Here is a 15,234-nt window from a genome sequence, read left to right as displayed (position 1 = left end):
AGGATCTGCTGCCTTCTTTGTATGGATATGAAAAAAAAAACTAAAAAATAACAAAGCAATAATATTTATTGACAGCTGTTAAATTTCACATCAATTTCAGTAACAAAAAGAAAAACAAAGACAGTCTGTAAACCCAAGTCTTTCAGTAATAAAACTTCTCACCACAACATCAACAACATCATCCTAAAGTTATTTTTACATTTTCCATGATACCTGACAAAGATGTATTTACAAACACTATGAAGCTTAAAGCTAAGTACATAAGAACAGGGTTTAAAGGGTTGTGAGATCATAAATAATAAGCTATCGTCATAAAAATAAAAAGCACTGGATGTTCCACAGATAAATGTTTTGAAAATATGATTGCAGCCAAGTCTTCCATCCATACAAGCTGATGGAAGTGAAAATATGAACCATATGTGTTTCTTTCAAAATATTACTGCCACAGATAGAAGGAGGCTTTGAACATGCTTGTATGGTTTTAAATCTACTTTAAGCAAATGTAACTCAACCGTACCATAACAATTATGTTCTAAAATGTATCAAATTGCAAAGATGTTAGAAGAGTAAATGTAAAACACTGTGAGAGAATATATCTATTTTAAGTAAATCTATAACTTTTATCTCTCAGAGAGATTATAATGATGGATAAGATGAAGACTTATTCCGTGCTTTTCAGTTAGTAACAATAGATAAGGAAATACAATAAATAAAGAGAGTTGTCTCTTTACAATAAGGTTACCTTTATAAAAGATTTAATAATGTTTTTAAAAAGGTTATTTATAAGTGTGTAAAAACCTTATGCATTATTAAATATGAAGCAGGATGTCTATTTGACAAGATCATGCTGTTTTTTATTCACGTCAGTAAATATAACCTTTTTGCTTAAAGCCAAAACAAACTTTGTATCAACTAATTCTCAGTCTCTTTATATGCAAGCAACTTATTGACAACTGTTTGATATTTAAAGCCTAGATTATGAAGAATACAGGTAAGCAGTGAGAATGGAGGATACAGATGAAAGCTGGCTCACTATTTGGCAAGAACTAAGTCAGTATTCTTTTTATCTCATGCACTGTAGCTGCAATTTAATGGTTTATTAAATGTTTACAGCTAAATGAGGTGTGGATTATTGACTAATAAATAATGCCCTATAAGGGTACCTTTATTGTAATGTGGTACCTAAATAAAAAATTAGGTGTTAAAATGTTAAATAAATGTTCTTTCTCACTTATTCAGTTAAAATAAGCAGCTTTCAAACCTGAACCTCCAAAGCACGTTTGATTTATTTAAATATAATAATATTAGATCTTTGCTTTGTGTAAACACATTGAGTTTAGATTTGTTGAATTTATTAATTTTATTTGTCTATTTTTTTTATTTCAATCAGCAGCATGTAAATTTCTTCTTATTTTGGGAGATGCATGGAGGACCTTTCATATCTAAAGACGCCTGTAGAGGTGTTCCTTTAGGTTTCATTCAGATATTTGGAGCAATAAGAATAAAACAAAAAATTATAATTAGATGAACAAGCATATATACCAATGAGTTATCTTGAGAAATCATCTCTACATTGTCATCCAAATATCCAGAATTTTTCTGCTTTTTCCTACAAACATATGAAATAAAAAAAAATGCAGCAACTGATTAAAATGTATGGATAGATCTTATCCACAAATAATACTTTGAAAATATGAAGCAAATATGAGAGTGCACCTGCAGTATTTTAAGATCAAACAACTGAAAAGAGCTGAAAGGAGAACCCCGATGAAGAAGGCCAAAATGACCTGCAGCCAGGAAACTGAAGAGATTTTAGGCCCATCTGCAAAGAGGAGAAACAAAGAAAGAAAGCAAAACTGTTACCATACAGGGAACTAAATGATTATGGTTAAAAAAAGAAACAGAAAACAAAAGACAGCTAACATGGCAAAACAAAACAACCCACAGTAAAAATAAAACAGAACAAAAGCATCATGGCAGTGGTAGAAAGAAGCAGAAGTGTTATATCTGTAAAAATTTACCGTCATTTTTTGACATGTCTTGTTTAATCATGAAGGTTTGTTTTGCTTCTGCATTTCCATTGCTGCTAACACATTCAACACTCATGTTGCCATGGTTTCCTCCATTTAGGGAAACAGTGCTGCTGACAGTGTTGTTTGACACAGTTCTAATGACAGAGTATTCAGCGTGGCCCTCCAGCAGAGGCCACTTGATGGTGGGTAAAGGAAACCCCTCACTGATACACACACAGGTCAGGACCTTTGACTGGAGAAAACATCCAGAACCATTTTGGATCTTTGAAAGCCCTGGGAACACAGCAAACATAAAAGTGAATTATGTAAATATAGTTGGAGTTTGAACTTTAGATATTAAAGCCTCTTCACTTTGGTCAGTTTGTGTATAGCTCCTGTGAAATGTGTGTGCTTAGAATCTTGGTGGGAATGTGCTGCTTACATGTTAAACCTGATGAGGGTACATGAGAGACCCTTGGAAACACACAAAATAGCAGAAAATAAAATATCCAGAGTGCAGCAGCATCATAATTGTGTTTACACTTCAAACTGACCACGATTCAGCAATGTTCTAATTGGTCATTGTACAGGTCATGAAGAAGTCAAGAGTCTTAACCTAATGTGAAGAGGGGGCCATAGTTTACTTACAAGTCACTGTTACATCAACTTGTGTAGTCTCATTCTTGTTTTGGTGTGTCGCTGTGCAAATGTACTGTCCAGAATCCTCAGCTGTCACATTTGAGATGATGAGAGCAGCTGATCCAGTGTTGTTGTGGAGGTGAATTCCATGAGCTGAATGTTTAGTCCACTTTATAACTGATGGAGGAGAACTTTCAACACTGCAGGTCAGATTTAGATCACTCCCCTTTTTAACTGTTGTGTTTCCAATAACCTGAAGTTTTCTTTTATCTGTGGAGGACATGACAGTTTTTTTATTCAGTTTATCCATCCATCCATCCGTCCATTTTCTTTACCCGCTTTTCTGAGCTGAGTTGCGGGGGAGCTGCTGCTCATCTCCAGTGGTCATTGTGCTTAAGGGAGGGGTACACACTGGACAGGTCTCACGTCCATCACAGAGACACATAGAGACAAACGAGACAAACAACCATTCACTCTCTCAGTCAAACCTAGGCGATCCTACGAGGTGTGTCACCTCCACTGTGAGGTGACGGGTCAAACCACCGCTCCGCAGTGTCGTCCACAATTAGTTTAAAATATCTTAAATCTAATCTAACCATTGTACTTACAAATCACTGTGACATCAGCTTGTGCAAGGGTAGTTGTGTTCAAGTGTGTTGCTGTACAGGTGTACTGTCCAGAAGCCTCTGCTGTCACATTTGAGATTTCAAGAGTAGCTGATCCTGTGTTGTTGTAGAGCTGAATTCCAAGGACTGAATGATTGGTCCATGTGACAACTGATGGAGGGAAACTTTCAGCTCTGCAGGTCAGATTCAGCAAATCTCCCTCTTTTACAGTTGTACTTCCAATAATCTGGGGATTCCTTCTATCTGTTGAGAACATTACAGTGTTTTAGTACAATTTGTTTAAACGATTTTTGTTCTAATAGAAAAAACATTTTCAACATTGAAATTTCAGTCAGTTATGTTCCATGTTAACTAATTGTACCAATTAATTTCCACCAACAACAACAGCAACAACATACACACACATACAAAACATGAAACAAACAAATATCCATCCACTTGATCTTGTGCAAGGCAGCAGGGAGCTGGTACTTTTTTCCACAAGTAATTTGATGAGAAGTAAAGTACACCCTGGACTGGTAGCCAGTCCATTAAAGGACTAACAACCAGAGACTCTCACATAAAGGAGGAAATTAGAGTATCCAGTTAACAAACAAGCATGTATGTTTTGGACTGTTTGAGGAAATCAGAGAACCTAAAGAACTCCTATGCATGTAGGGGAAGAACATGTAGTTACTGCAAACATTATAAAAAACAATTTAAGCACATTACTTCCTGTGCAATAGCAGTGCCATTGCATGCATTGAATGCCCTGTGTGCTTAAAGAGCAACTCACAACAACAAAGTTCCTGTTTTAAGAAAGTATTTCTAACTCAACAACTTTAAAAAAAAAGTGCACATTTTGCAGATTGTCTACGTTCCCTGCTGAAGTCTTCATAAAATTGTGAGAAACAGAGAAAAAAAAGCATTGACACTGAAAAAGCATGAGAAATGTAGAAAAAAGGGACCAGTAAATTATTTAGGATACATTTTAATGCACTGAGCTTTGTGTCAGATTCACTCAAATACTTACATATTACTGCATATCCGTATATTGAGCTAAATTTTGTCTGAAAGTCATCCCAACACAAAATTGTATCGATATGGCTTTGACGTCTCTTCTTTTCATATGATGATCTTGGTTTTAAAATCTCTAATGAAAAGTGATGGGCAATATGCATCCTTTCAATGTATGCTTGGCCTTTAATTTGTTCCTGTAACTGAGCTAACATTAAACTACTCTAACTGGTTTTGTGTTACTGCCAAGAATGCAATGATCAAAATCAAATTGTCAAACTTGCAAAATTTAAAAAAAAGTTGTAAGATAAAACAAATTTTATAAAACATCATGTTTTAAAACAATAAACACTCACAATTCACATTCAGAGTGACAGTCTCCTCTCTAGTTGTGTTACCTTCAAAGCTGACCTGACAGGTGATGTTGGTGCCGTGGTGTTCAGCTGAAAGGTTAAAGGTCAGAGTTGAACTGTGTCTCTGTGTGACTGCAGTCAGATTCTCAGTTTTTGCAGCAGTGATGTTTCCTGTGAGTTGAGAGTCCTTCCCTCCTTTTCTCCATGTCCAGGTGATTTTAGGCTGAGATCCAGAGCAGAGACCAGGAGCAGTGCAGGTCAGAGTGGACTCCTGTCCCTCTGTCAGAGGAGGAATCACCACTGTGGGCTTCTGAGTGAGACCTGATGGAAAACATACTCATAACTCAACCATAAGTCAATTCATTCATGAGTAGAGTCATTTGAAGGAGACACTGTAACGTTCATGTTGACCTAAATTTGGATTTACACAGTCTGATATTTTCTTGATTTTCATTTCAAAGCAAGAGTCAGAAGAAGTTTCATCAGAGAGTAATACAAGTTCTGTTAGCTGGTCTCAGATGTCAACATTTAGCTGTTTTGTTTCATTAAGAGTGAAAAAAGCCAGAACAGGTTGGTATAAATGACAAGAGAGTGATATTGTGCATTTATCTGTCCTACCTGTTACAGAGAGACTTGCTCTTGAAACTGTATATGTAAATGCTTCTGTTGGTACATTTGTTTCTTCAACTCTGAGCTGATATAATCCAGAATCAGACTCTTTGAGGTCACTGATGATGATGCTGCAGTTCTTCTTACTCACATCAGGCTCCAACAGTGAGATTCGACCTTTGAACCCAGACTGAACTTTATCATTGTCCATGTTGGAGTCAAACACAGAGTCTTCACATTTTGTCTTTAATGGGTCACATTTGTACCAAATTATATGTGTGGGTGTAAAGGCAGCTGTGAAGGAACACGATATCACAGCACAGAGTCCAGCCTCTGCTGTTATGGTTCCATCATGTAAAGTAACACAGTAATTATTTGTTTGGCACTTTGTTGTCCCCCAGACCGATGAACCTGTTAAAACAAAAGAAAACCAAAGGGGTGGACTTAATTTTTGTCAAAACTACATCTAACAATTTATGAGATGCTGCAATGACCATTTTTGTCTTTGTTTATGTAAATACACAATATTTTTTTAAATATCAAAGATTTGTTTAAAGAATGTAATTCATTTGATTTTATTTTTTGTGTCATCTAAACAACCTGCATCCTATAGTAAACTGAGGGAGCAAATGCATGTAATCTGAAATCATGACAAGAAAATCCTGTCACCAAAAACATACAGACATACAGTATATTTAATTTCAGCAGATGAGAAGATTCATACGTTACCTTTTGCATCAGCGCTGCCTCTCAAGAAGAAACAAACAGTTACCCAGATGAGGACAAACATCCTGATTTGATGCCTAAAATGTTCAGAGCCTCCCTCCACAGGACAAGCCTGAGTGCAGCAGATGCAGAGTGAAAATCAAACAAAGGTCCACAAGATAGATTAAAATATACAACATTTGGATGTTTTTATTGCTTATATTCTAATTTCTCCTTGGTTTAAATTCCAGTTCTGCTTTTCTTCTCCTCCACTTCCTCATGACAGCTCTAAGTCTGAATCTTTATCACTTCTTGAAATCTTGTCTGTCTCACTTAAACCTTTGTTTACTGAAGTATTAAATATTTAAAACGCTGTTGAACACAGAACTTTAAATGAAAGAAATGCTTTGAAGAGGTTAAAATTACTTTACTTCAACAAAGTGTTAAATTAAAATATTAGTTGTACGTGTGAAGAAACAAATGAAATATTATTCAAAAACTAATATTTTATATTTTTTATGTCAATAAAAGAGGGAAATGACTCTCTTGTCAATATAAAAAAGACAGTGTTGATGCTGTTTTATTGACTCGCCACAAAAGCCACATCAATAAAAAGCCTAAATTCTTCTTAAATGTAGATCAAGATTCAAACAAACTCATAAAATGGCTTCAACTTAAAGTTTTCAGATTCTTAGTTTTTACAATTTTATTTGGTTATTATTATTCTAAATTACTGTCCTCAGAGAGGACAAAATAATTATCAGGAGGGACTCAGCAGACTTTGACAGAAAAATGTTAGTATTACGGACAGTAATTCAGTAACGTCCAAAAATCTTTACATCGCTACAAGATTTTAAAGAGAAGCTGTATATATATATATATATATATATATATATATATATATATATATATATATATAAATGACACATTTTCTTATGTTTAGGTTTTAGTTTCTTGTGTCGTTTAATGAACACAACAAATGATCACAGATTTTAAAATTAATCACTGTGATACAATAACTTTAATTTTTAGTTTACAAGAATATGTTTACCCAGGTTAAATGTTGTTTACCTTTCTGGTCTTGTCCAGCTTCTCTCTTCTCTTCTCCACAGACCTTTGTTTTAGAGTCTGAAGTATCTTTTGTCTTTTTTTGTGTTTTCCTTGTTTTTTGAGCAACATTAAGTTTTCAGGAAGTGTGTGGGCACCCCTTTGAACAGCAGCGTTTCTCTGAAAAGACATTGCATAACTGATCTATAAAAATAAAATATTTATGGATGTTTTACATTGTGTTTAAAGCTATATGTTCAATAAAATGAAACCATTTTGTTCAAAGGTTTTTCTTGTATTTTTGAGCCAAGTGAGGGGGAACCTTATAAAAAGCCTCATTCGTACTTACTTCAGTCTGTACAGTTTCTGTGGTTTCCTATGTGGTTCTGTCTTTTGTAGTTTAAGATCCATTAAACACTAAACTCTGTTGTAAAGAGTATTTTCGTAATTCCAGTAACTGATCATTTACTGAGAAATATGTACAGAATACTTCCTAGTTATAAATGACACACACCATTCTCTCACAAAAAAATAACAAATCCTCCATCCAATCAGCTAAAACCTCCCCATACCTGGACACAGAAACCAGGGAGAAAGTCACGAGTGATTGTGTTAAATGTGAGTTACGTAGAAAAGACCAGAATGGAGACATGCAAACACACCTTCCATGAGTCAGCATAATCACAGCCACTGGTTCACTGAAACTGTAAACTCCTACATCCAAACACACACTCACACACAAACTACACCTGTGTAATTCAGTGGGAAGGAGGTGATACAGCTCTACCTTGTTACAACAGCATTGTTTTTATTTTTTATTTTTTTAATTAAACATGCTCCCATATTTCTTTGAATAGTTAATAATATTCTAACCTGTACTGATTTTGGTGTGGTGTCAGATTTTATATGTAGATGTTTCTCAGCCAGATAATAAGATTACTGCAGAAAAATAATGGAAGACATTTCTTTACAATATTTGCCGACAAAATAAATAACCAATAATGCATACCACACTCCTCTTTACAAGCCAAAGCTTAAACAAAAATCTCACACAGTCATGTTATTTGACATAATGTATTTTAAATGGTCTGTCATTAGCTCTATTCTGTGCATTTTTCTATAATCATTTTTAAATGAACAGTTAGGTTTTAACAAATATTTGACTGGCAGTACACCCGTCCACTTCAGGCTCAGTTTGAACCTTTAACAGTACTCCAGACTTGCATTTTTGCTGTAGCCTGCCCCCTGCTGGTCAGTGCTGCAAACTAATCTAAACTAATGTTTGAGACTAATTGAAACCTTTTTTGTTTCATCCTAATTATTGTCAATAACTTTTATATTATTTCAGTAACAACAGAACACACTTTTCAGTATATATACACATTTGCACAACTGCCTGTGGTGTGAAGAAGGGTTTCTGTTCGATCAGTAATTCTGTCTATAAATTAAAGTTGTTACAGAGTAAAACAGGAAGATGTGTAACATGACAGCTGTACACTTTATTTCACAACACATTATTTAAAGCAGAAGTTTAAGCAACGAACTAAGTTAAGATTTAAACAAAGATAAGAACGCTGAAAATATGAAGTCTTCACATCTCTTGTATTAGCTGTGACAAGAGGTGTGAAGACTTCATGTTCTCAGTGTTCTTATCTTTTTCTGTTTGACTTTCAGCAAGATTAAATAATAAAACTATACTGAGTAACAATTCAGAATACCTAACTAAATGTTGAGAACTAAAGTGCTTCATGCCTTTTTGTTCGTGTGATGAAGCAAAAAGAGTCAAAACTATACAAAACAGAAACAAACTCTGCAAAAGAAAACAGCATTAACTGTCATCAACAAATACATTTATGTTGCACCAAGACAAAAAAAATGTTTTTTTCAAGTTTTTCCAAAAATAAATTCTACTTCTAAAATGTCATCTGAAGATATTTAGATAGAAAATCTCACACTGTAGTTTTAAACAAGCAGAATCAAAGATGTTTTACATGAAATACAAGCATTATTGGTGATAACACAGTAAAGCTCAAAGGTAAGGAAGTGTGAACAGAGGGTTTAAAGTGTTGCAAAATTACACCTAATATGCTGACCATGTTTATTTAAAAATTAGGCTACAAAAATACATGTTTAAATACTTTTACAATAAGTCATCCAATCCATAACATCATTTAGGTCATTTGCTCATATTGTACTGTATTTCCATCCATCCGTCCATTTCCTACACCCACTTGCAGGAAGCTGGTGCATATCTCCAACAGTCATTGGGTGAGAGGCAGGGTACACCTTGGCCACACAGAGACAGACAACCATTCATACCAATTTTGAGTCACCAATAACCTCTTTTTGAGCCACTGGAGGAAATGGAGTACCCTGAATAAACCCACAAACTGCCCAGGGAGAAGATGCAAACTCTGCAGAAGGATACCAACTGGGAGTCAAACAGGATCATTTTTCTGCAAAGCAACAGGCTAACCAGCTGCACTACCCATGTTATCTATTTCACTCTAAATTATTCCTGCCACAGCTAGTCAAAGACTCAAAGACATATCAGAAATAAATGACAATGTAGGACATTTGCTGTTTCATCAACGTATAACTTTGTAAGCATTTACATTTAAAGCAAACATTATTTTTAAGCCTTTTATATAAAAAAGCCACAAAGCTCCTTGACTGCATCAACTTGCACAGCTGATTTAAACACAAAAGACTTTTTGTTTACTTCTGAATTACATTACCCAAAAAGTAACCCAGATTTAAGAAACCATTTTTGTAACTTTGTTTATGATTTAAACTTAAACACAACTTTAAGTCAGAGAAGACAGGATTGTTTTGCCGGTTGCCTCGGTGACACATTAACAATGTTACTTCAACATTATTTTAGTGGGCTTTAGGTAATAAAACCACAAGGGGAGCTTTAAAAAACTAAACTAACTGGTTGTAGTTAGAAGGAAGAGTTTATGTTTTTTTACAATATCAAGATTTCACATAAGATCTTTGTTCTTACCAAGAGGTGACACATTTTTGAGACTTTAGCATAACAAAAAATGGAACGCGTGAACCATCAACCCGTTTTAAAGAAGTAGAGTCTCATCCTGTCCTCACAATGCCTCACAGACCTCTGGTCTCATCAACTAAATCTTTAACATTGGAGTACACCGCCTCCTGAGGGCCTCCTTCCACTTCTTGAACACAGTTTTTCATCCTCTTCCCCCCCTCAGAAATCACCTCCCCATCGTCTTCTTTTGTCTCGTTTCTTGTCTTCACGCCTGCGTATTCTGTCTCTGTGTCGTCTCTCCTCTTTGCCACTCGAGGGCTTCTGTCCATCCGGGAAAACTCGATGCTGGCATACATCAAGTCAGCGGGACCATTGTTGAGTTCAGGGGAGGCTTTGTCTGCAGACACTTCTTGGACCTCGAACTGGCCGTGTTGACACTTCCAGGTAGGAAAATAAAAATAAACATATTTTTAATCAATCTGCGCCTTTCAGAACTAACAGTGATGGTATTCACAGATAAAATGAATGTAGAGCAGAAGATGAAAGAACTTTAGTTTGAATGAGATCCTTCATTTCTCTCTTTTTCTCGTGAGGGAATCATTTGGAGGCACTTAAAAAGAAAATGTCAATTTAATGTCAATGTCAACCTGGTCCATTTTTAATTATCTTGTTTTATACCCTTCTGCTGTATTATTAATGTAGGGAGTGACAGAAGCAATGTTTAAATTCAAAGAGAAAACTTTTAAAGAAAATGTCTTTTGCTATTTTCAAACTGCATCATAATTTGCTTTGGTTATTTTAATACATTTATAAAACATCTTTAAATATTTCACTCATTCTGGCTTCTGTCATTCCTGAGACGTCTGTGCAGGTGTAATTACAGTATATGTTTCATTAGGTTTCATTTTACAATATGAGCTAAAAAAACAATATTTTAATAACTATCAGAACAAAGATCAATACCAGAGAGTTCACCTCCAGAGTTTCATCCAAACTTCCAGAGTTCTTCTGTTTTTTTCTGCAGAGAAATATAATCATTCAACACGTTAAAAAACTTCTGAAAACATTATCCACAATTCATCCTTTAAAAATAATTGACAGAATAATGTGTACCTGTAGCATTTCATACCCAAACAACAAATAATAGATGAAAGAAGAACCCCAATTAAAAAGGCGATGATGACTTCCAGCCTGGAAACGGTTTTTAACAAATTATGGGACAGATCTGCAGCTAGAACGAAGAAAGTAAATAATAAAATGGTTACCAACTTTGTTGTTCTAAATAACAGTCTAAAAGCATTAACTGAACATGGCAGCCACAATAAAATTGCAGAAATAAACATGTTAAAGAAGATCAAAAGCAGCAGAAGTGTCTTCACTGTGAAAATGTACCTTTTTTTTCTGGCAAGTCTTGCTTAATCGTCAGGTTTTCTTTTGCTTCCCCAATGTTATTGCTGCTGAAACATTCAACACTCATGCTACCATGGTTCTTAAAGCTGACAGAAACAGTGCTGTTGATGGCGTTGTTTGACACTGAGGTAAAGACAGAGTACTCAGTGTTGTCCTCCAGCAGAGGCCATTTGATGGTGGGTAAAGGGACCCCCTCACTGATACACACACAGGTCAGGACCTTTGACTGAAGAACACATCCAGAACCTTTTAGGATCTTTGAAAACCCTGTAAACACATAAAAGTCAGAACAATTATAGTAAATATGCAAGTACAGTTTGAGTTGACCTTCTTATATTACATGTGTTTACTTGTACTTACGCATCACTCTTACATCAGCATGTGTAGTTACAGTGTCGTTCAGGTGTTTGGCTGTACAGATATATTGTCCAGCATCTTCTTCTGTAACATTTGTGATGATAAGTGCAGCTGATCCAGTGTCGTTGTGGAAGTTGATTCTTTTGTGCAGGTTTGTGGGAGAATGTTTTGTCCACATGATGAGTGATGGAGGGAAGCTTTTAATACTACAGATCAGGTGCAAAACACCACCAGGCTTAACTGTTCTGTTTCCAGTGATCTGAAGTTTCCTTTTATCTGTGTAGATCATTAGTGTTTTAATCAGCATTAGTTATTTTATTATTTTAACTCATACCAGCATACATTTTGTTAATAACATAAAAAGTCTATTATATATATATATGCAGTTTAGTGTGTGTGTGGGGGGGGTTCTTTCCCAAATTTAGTCCACCTTAAATTTAGAAAAAAAAAAAAACTGTTGACAAAGCAGGTCAGATTCAGAACATCTCCGTCCTTAACAGTTCTTCAACCAGAGATCTGAGTTGTTTTGTGTATTTAGAACAAATTTCAAACTAAATGTTAAATGATAAACAATAAATTTTCTAAATGGACATTTAGCATAAATGAACTGCTTTATTAATATCAAAGCCTCAAAGCTTCACAAATATTGTATAATTGTGATTTATAACAATAACAAACTAACTGAATATTAAACAATAAAATACTCACATTTCACATTCAGAGTGACAGTCTCCTCTCTAGTTGTGTTACCTCCAAAGCTGACCTGACAGGTGATGTTGGTGCCGTGGTGTTCAGCTGAAAGGTTAAAGGTCAGAGTTGAACTGTGTCTCTGTGTGACTGCAGTCAGATTCTCAGTTTTTGCAGCAGTGATGTTTCCTGTGAGTTGAGAGTCCTTCCCTCCTTTTCTCCATGTCCAGGTGATTTTAGGCTGAGATCCAGAGCAGAGACCAGGAGCAGTGCAGGTCAGAGTGGACTCCTGTCCCTCTGTCAGAGGAGGAATCACCACTGTGGGCTTCTGAGTGAGACCTGATGGAAAACATACTCATAACTCAACCATAAGTCAATTCATTCATGAGTAGAGTCATTTGAAGGAGACACTGTAACGTTCATGTTGACCTAAATTTGGATTTACAGTCTGATATTTTTCTAGTTTTCATTTCAAAGCAAGATTCAGTAGAAGTTTCATCAGAGAGTAATACAAGTTCTGTTAGCTGGTCTCAGATGTCAACATTTAGCTGTTTTGTTTCATTAAGAGTGTAGAAAACCAGAACAGGTTGGTATAAATGACAAGAGAGTGATATTGTGCATTTATTTGTCCTACCTGTTACAGAGAGACTTGCTCTTGAAACTGTATATGTAAATGATTTTGTTCCTTCAACTCTGAGCTGATATAATCCAGAATCAGACTCTTTGAGGTCACTGATGATGATGCTGCAGTTCTTCTGACTCACATCAGGCTCCAACAGTGAGACTCGACCTTTGAACCCAGACTGAACTTCATCATTCTTTGTGTTGGAGTAAAACACATTGTCACATTTGGATTGCTCACATTTGTACCAAATTATACGTTTGGGTGTAACTTCAGATGTGAAGGAACACAAGATCACAGCACAGAGTCCAGCCTCTGCTGTTATGGTTCCATCATGTAAAGTAACACAGTAATTATTTGTTTGGCACTTTTTTGTCCCCCAGACCGATGAACCTGTTAAAACAAAAGAAAACCAAAGGGGGTGGACTTAATTTTTGTCAAAAGTTTAACAATTTATGAGAGGCTGCAATGACAATTTTGTCTATTAAAATATCTTTGTTTATGTAAATCTACGCAATATTATTTTTTAAATTTCAAAGATGTGTTAAAAGAATGTATTTTATTTTTTGTGTCATCTAAACAACCTGCATCCTATAGTAAATTGAGGGAGCAAATGCATGTAATCTGAAATCATGACAAGAAAATCCTGTCACAAAAACATACAGACATATAGTATATTTAATTTCAGCAGATGAGAAGATTCATACGTTACCATTTTCATCAGCGCTGCCTCTCAAGAAGAAACAAACAGTTACCCAGATGAGGACAAACATCCTGATTTGATGCCTAAAATGTTCAGAGCCTCCCTCCACAGGACAAGCCTGAGTGCAGCAGATGCAGAGTGAAAATCAAACAAAGGTCCACAAGATACATTAAAATATACAAGATTTGGATGTTTTTGTTGCTTATATTCTAATTTCTCCCTTGTTTAAATTCCAGTTCTGCTTTTTTTCTCCTCCACCTCCTCATGACAGCTCTAAGTCTGATTCCTTATCACTTCTTGAAATCTTTTGTCTTGCTCAAACTGCCGTTTCCTGAAGTATAAAATATGGTTTAAAATGCTGTTGAACACAGGGTTAGAAAATGAAATGAAAAAATGTCTTGAAGAGGTTAAAAAGACTTTACTTTGGGAAAGTGTGGCCACACTTACTGAAAGCCAACAGCTCTGCGGCCTGATATCCAGCAAATATTGTCATTATGTAAACCTATTAACGATTTACAATCTAGTTTTATTTTAAATGAACTCATTGGCAGGCAAACTGAGTTGTATAGCCCTGCCATAGATGCTCTATATGACAGGATCACTTCTGGAAATATTTGTCTCACTTTTTATTTTTTATTTTAAATGAACTCCTCGGTGACCTGGACTGAGTTCACCCACGGGTCAGACGTGGCCCCCTGTGCCACCAGTTGAATAACTCTGGCGAAGATGCTGATTTCCTCTTTATCCACAAATGTAACATCATTTAAAAGCCTGATTTCTTCTTCACTGTAGATCAAATAGTTTCATAAACTGTCTGAACAAAAGTTGTCAGACTCTTAGGTTTTACATCGTTCACACAAAGTATAAAGTTTAATTATTTGGTCTCAACAGACTTTAACATTTAACTCTCAGTGTTTTATGTTTAAATCAATGTCAGAGTAAAAAATAAATAAAAGGAAAATGCTAATAATTACCTAAAAGAAGAATTCTTATCAAAGGCAAATGTTATTTACCTCTCTTCTTTTGTTCCTCTTTCTTCTACTCGTCACAGATCTTTTTTGACGCCTGAAGTGTTTTTTGCTTCTCTTTTCTGTTTCTTCCTTTTATGAATATTAGCAAAGTTTAAAGTGTGTGTGCCCTCCTCTGGGAGGAGGGAACGGAGCCATGGGGCAGACCCAGAATAAGGCTTGGAGATGGGTGGCTCCTCCTCTTTACATTGTTTTATTTTTAACAAATTCAGTGACACTATCTGACTATAATACGGCCACATTCAGGGAAGAATTTTCTCTAAATAATTACAAAAAACAAAATCAATAATCCAATGTATACATGTGTTTTGTTTTCTTCTTTATTTGTACTTGCATAAAACCAAAGACATGAATTTTGACATATTAAAAAAAAAAGTGAGCAGAGGGTCTGCAAAATCCTGCTTTAAATTATTTGTAACTTTTTTAAGGTAGGGTGGGAAGG

At 35.4% G+C, this 15,234-nt stretch overlaps 2 protein-coding genes across 2 annotated transcripts; both read right to left on the bottom strand.

Annotated features, from left to right (window-relative positions):
- Positions 1-48: 48 nt before the first annotated feature.
- Positions 49-7,239, bottom strand: LOC112450759 (sialic acid-binding Ig-like lectin 10). Its single transcript, XM_037980149.1, has 9 exons — positions 7,012-7,239; positions 5,965-6,073; positions 5,245-5,646; positions 4,630-4,947; positions 3,260-3,520; positions 2,661-2,921; positions 2,022-2,306; positions 1,717-1,822; positions 49-1,609 (listed from the first exon to the last, which is right to left on the bottom strand). Exons 1-9 carry the CDS (start codon positions 7,177-7,179, stop codon positions 1,480-1,482), a joined length of 2,040 nt encoding a protein of 679 aa, XP_037836077.1. The 5' UTR covers positions 7,180-7,239; the 3' UTR covers positions 49-1,479.
- Positions 7,240-7,879: 640 nt separating this feature from the next.
- LOC108240346 (sialic acid-binding Ig-like lectin 14) lies at positions 7,880-14,849 on the bottom strand. Its single transcript, XM_037980150.1, has 9 exons — positions 14,778-14,849; positions 13,774-13,882; positions 13,074-13,454; positions 12,461-12,778; positions 11,756-12,028; positions 11,378-11,662; positions 11,099-11,216; positions 10,961-11,003; positions 7,880-10,422 (listed from the first exon to the last, which is right to left on the bottom strand). The coding sequence occupies exons 2-9, from the start codon at positions 13,832-13,834 to the stop codon at positions 10,099-10,101; spliced, it is 1,803 nt and encodes a 600-aa protein (XP_037836078.1). The 5' UTR covers positions 13,835-13,882; positions 14,778-14,849; the 3' UTR covers positions 7,880-10,098.
- Positions 14,850-15,234: the final 385 nt, after the last annotated feature.

The sequence above is a fragment of the Kryptolebias marmoratus genome, linkage group LG16 (genome assembly GCF_001649575.2).
Source record: "Kryptolebias marmoratus isolate JLee-2015 linkage group LG16, ASM164957v2, whole genome shotgun sequence".
NCBI lineage: Eukaryota > Metazoa > Chordata > Actinopteri > Cyprinodontiformes > Rivulidae > Kryptolebias > Kryptolebias marmoratus.
The sequence above is the reverse complement of the archived record's forward strand: the minus strand, read 5'-3'. Positions and strand labels throughout refer to the sequence as shown.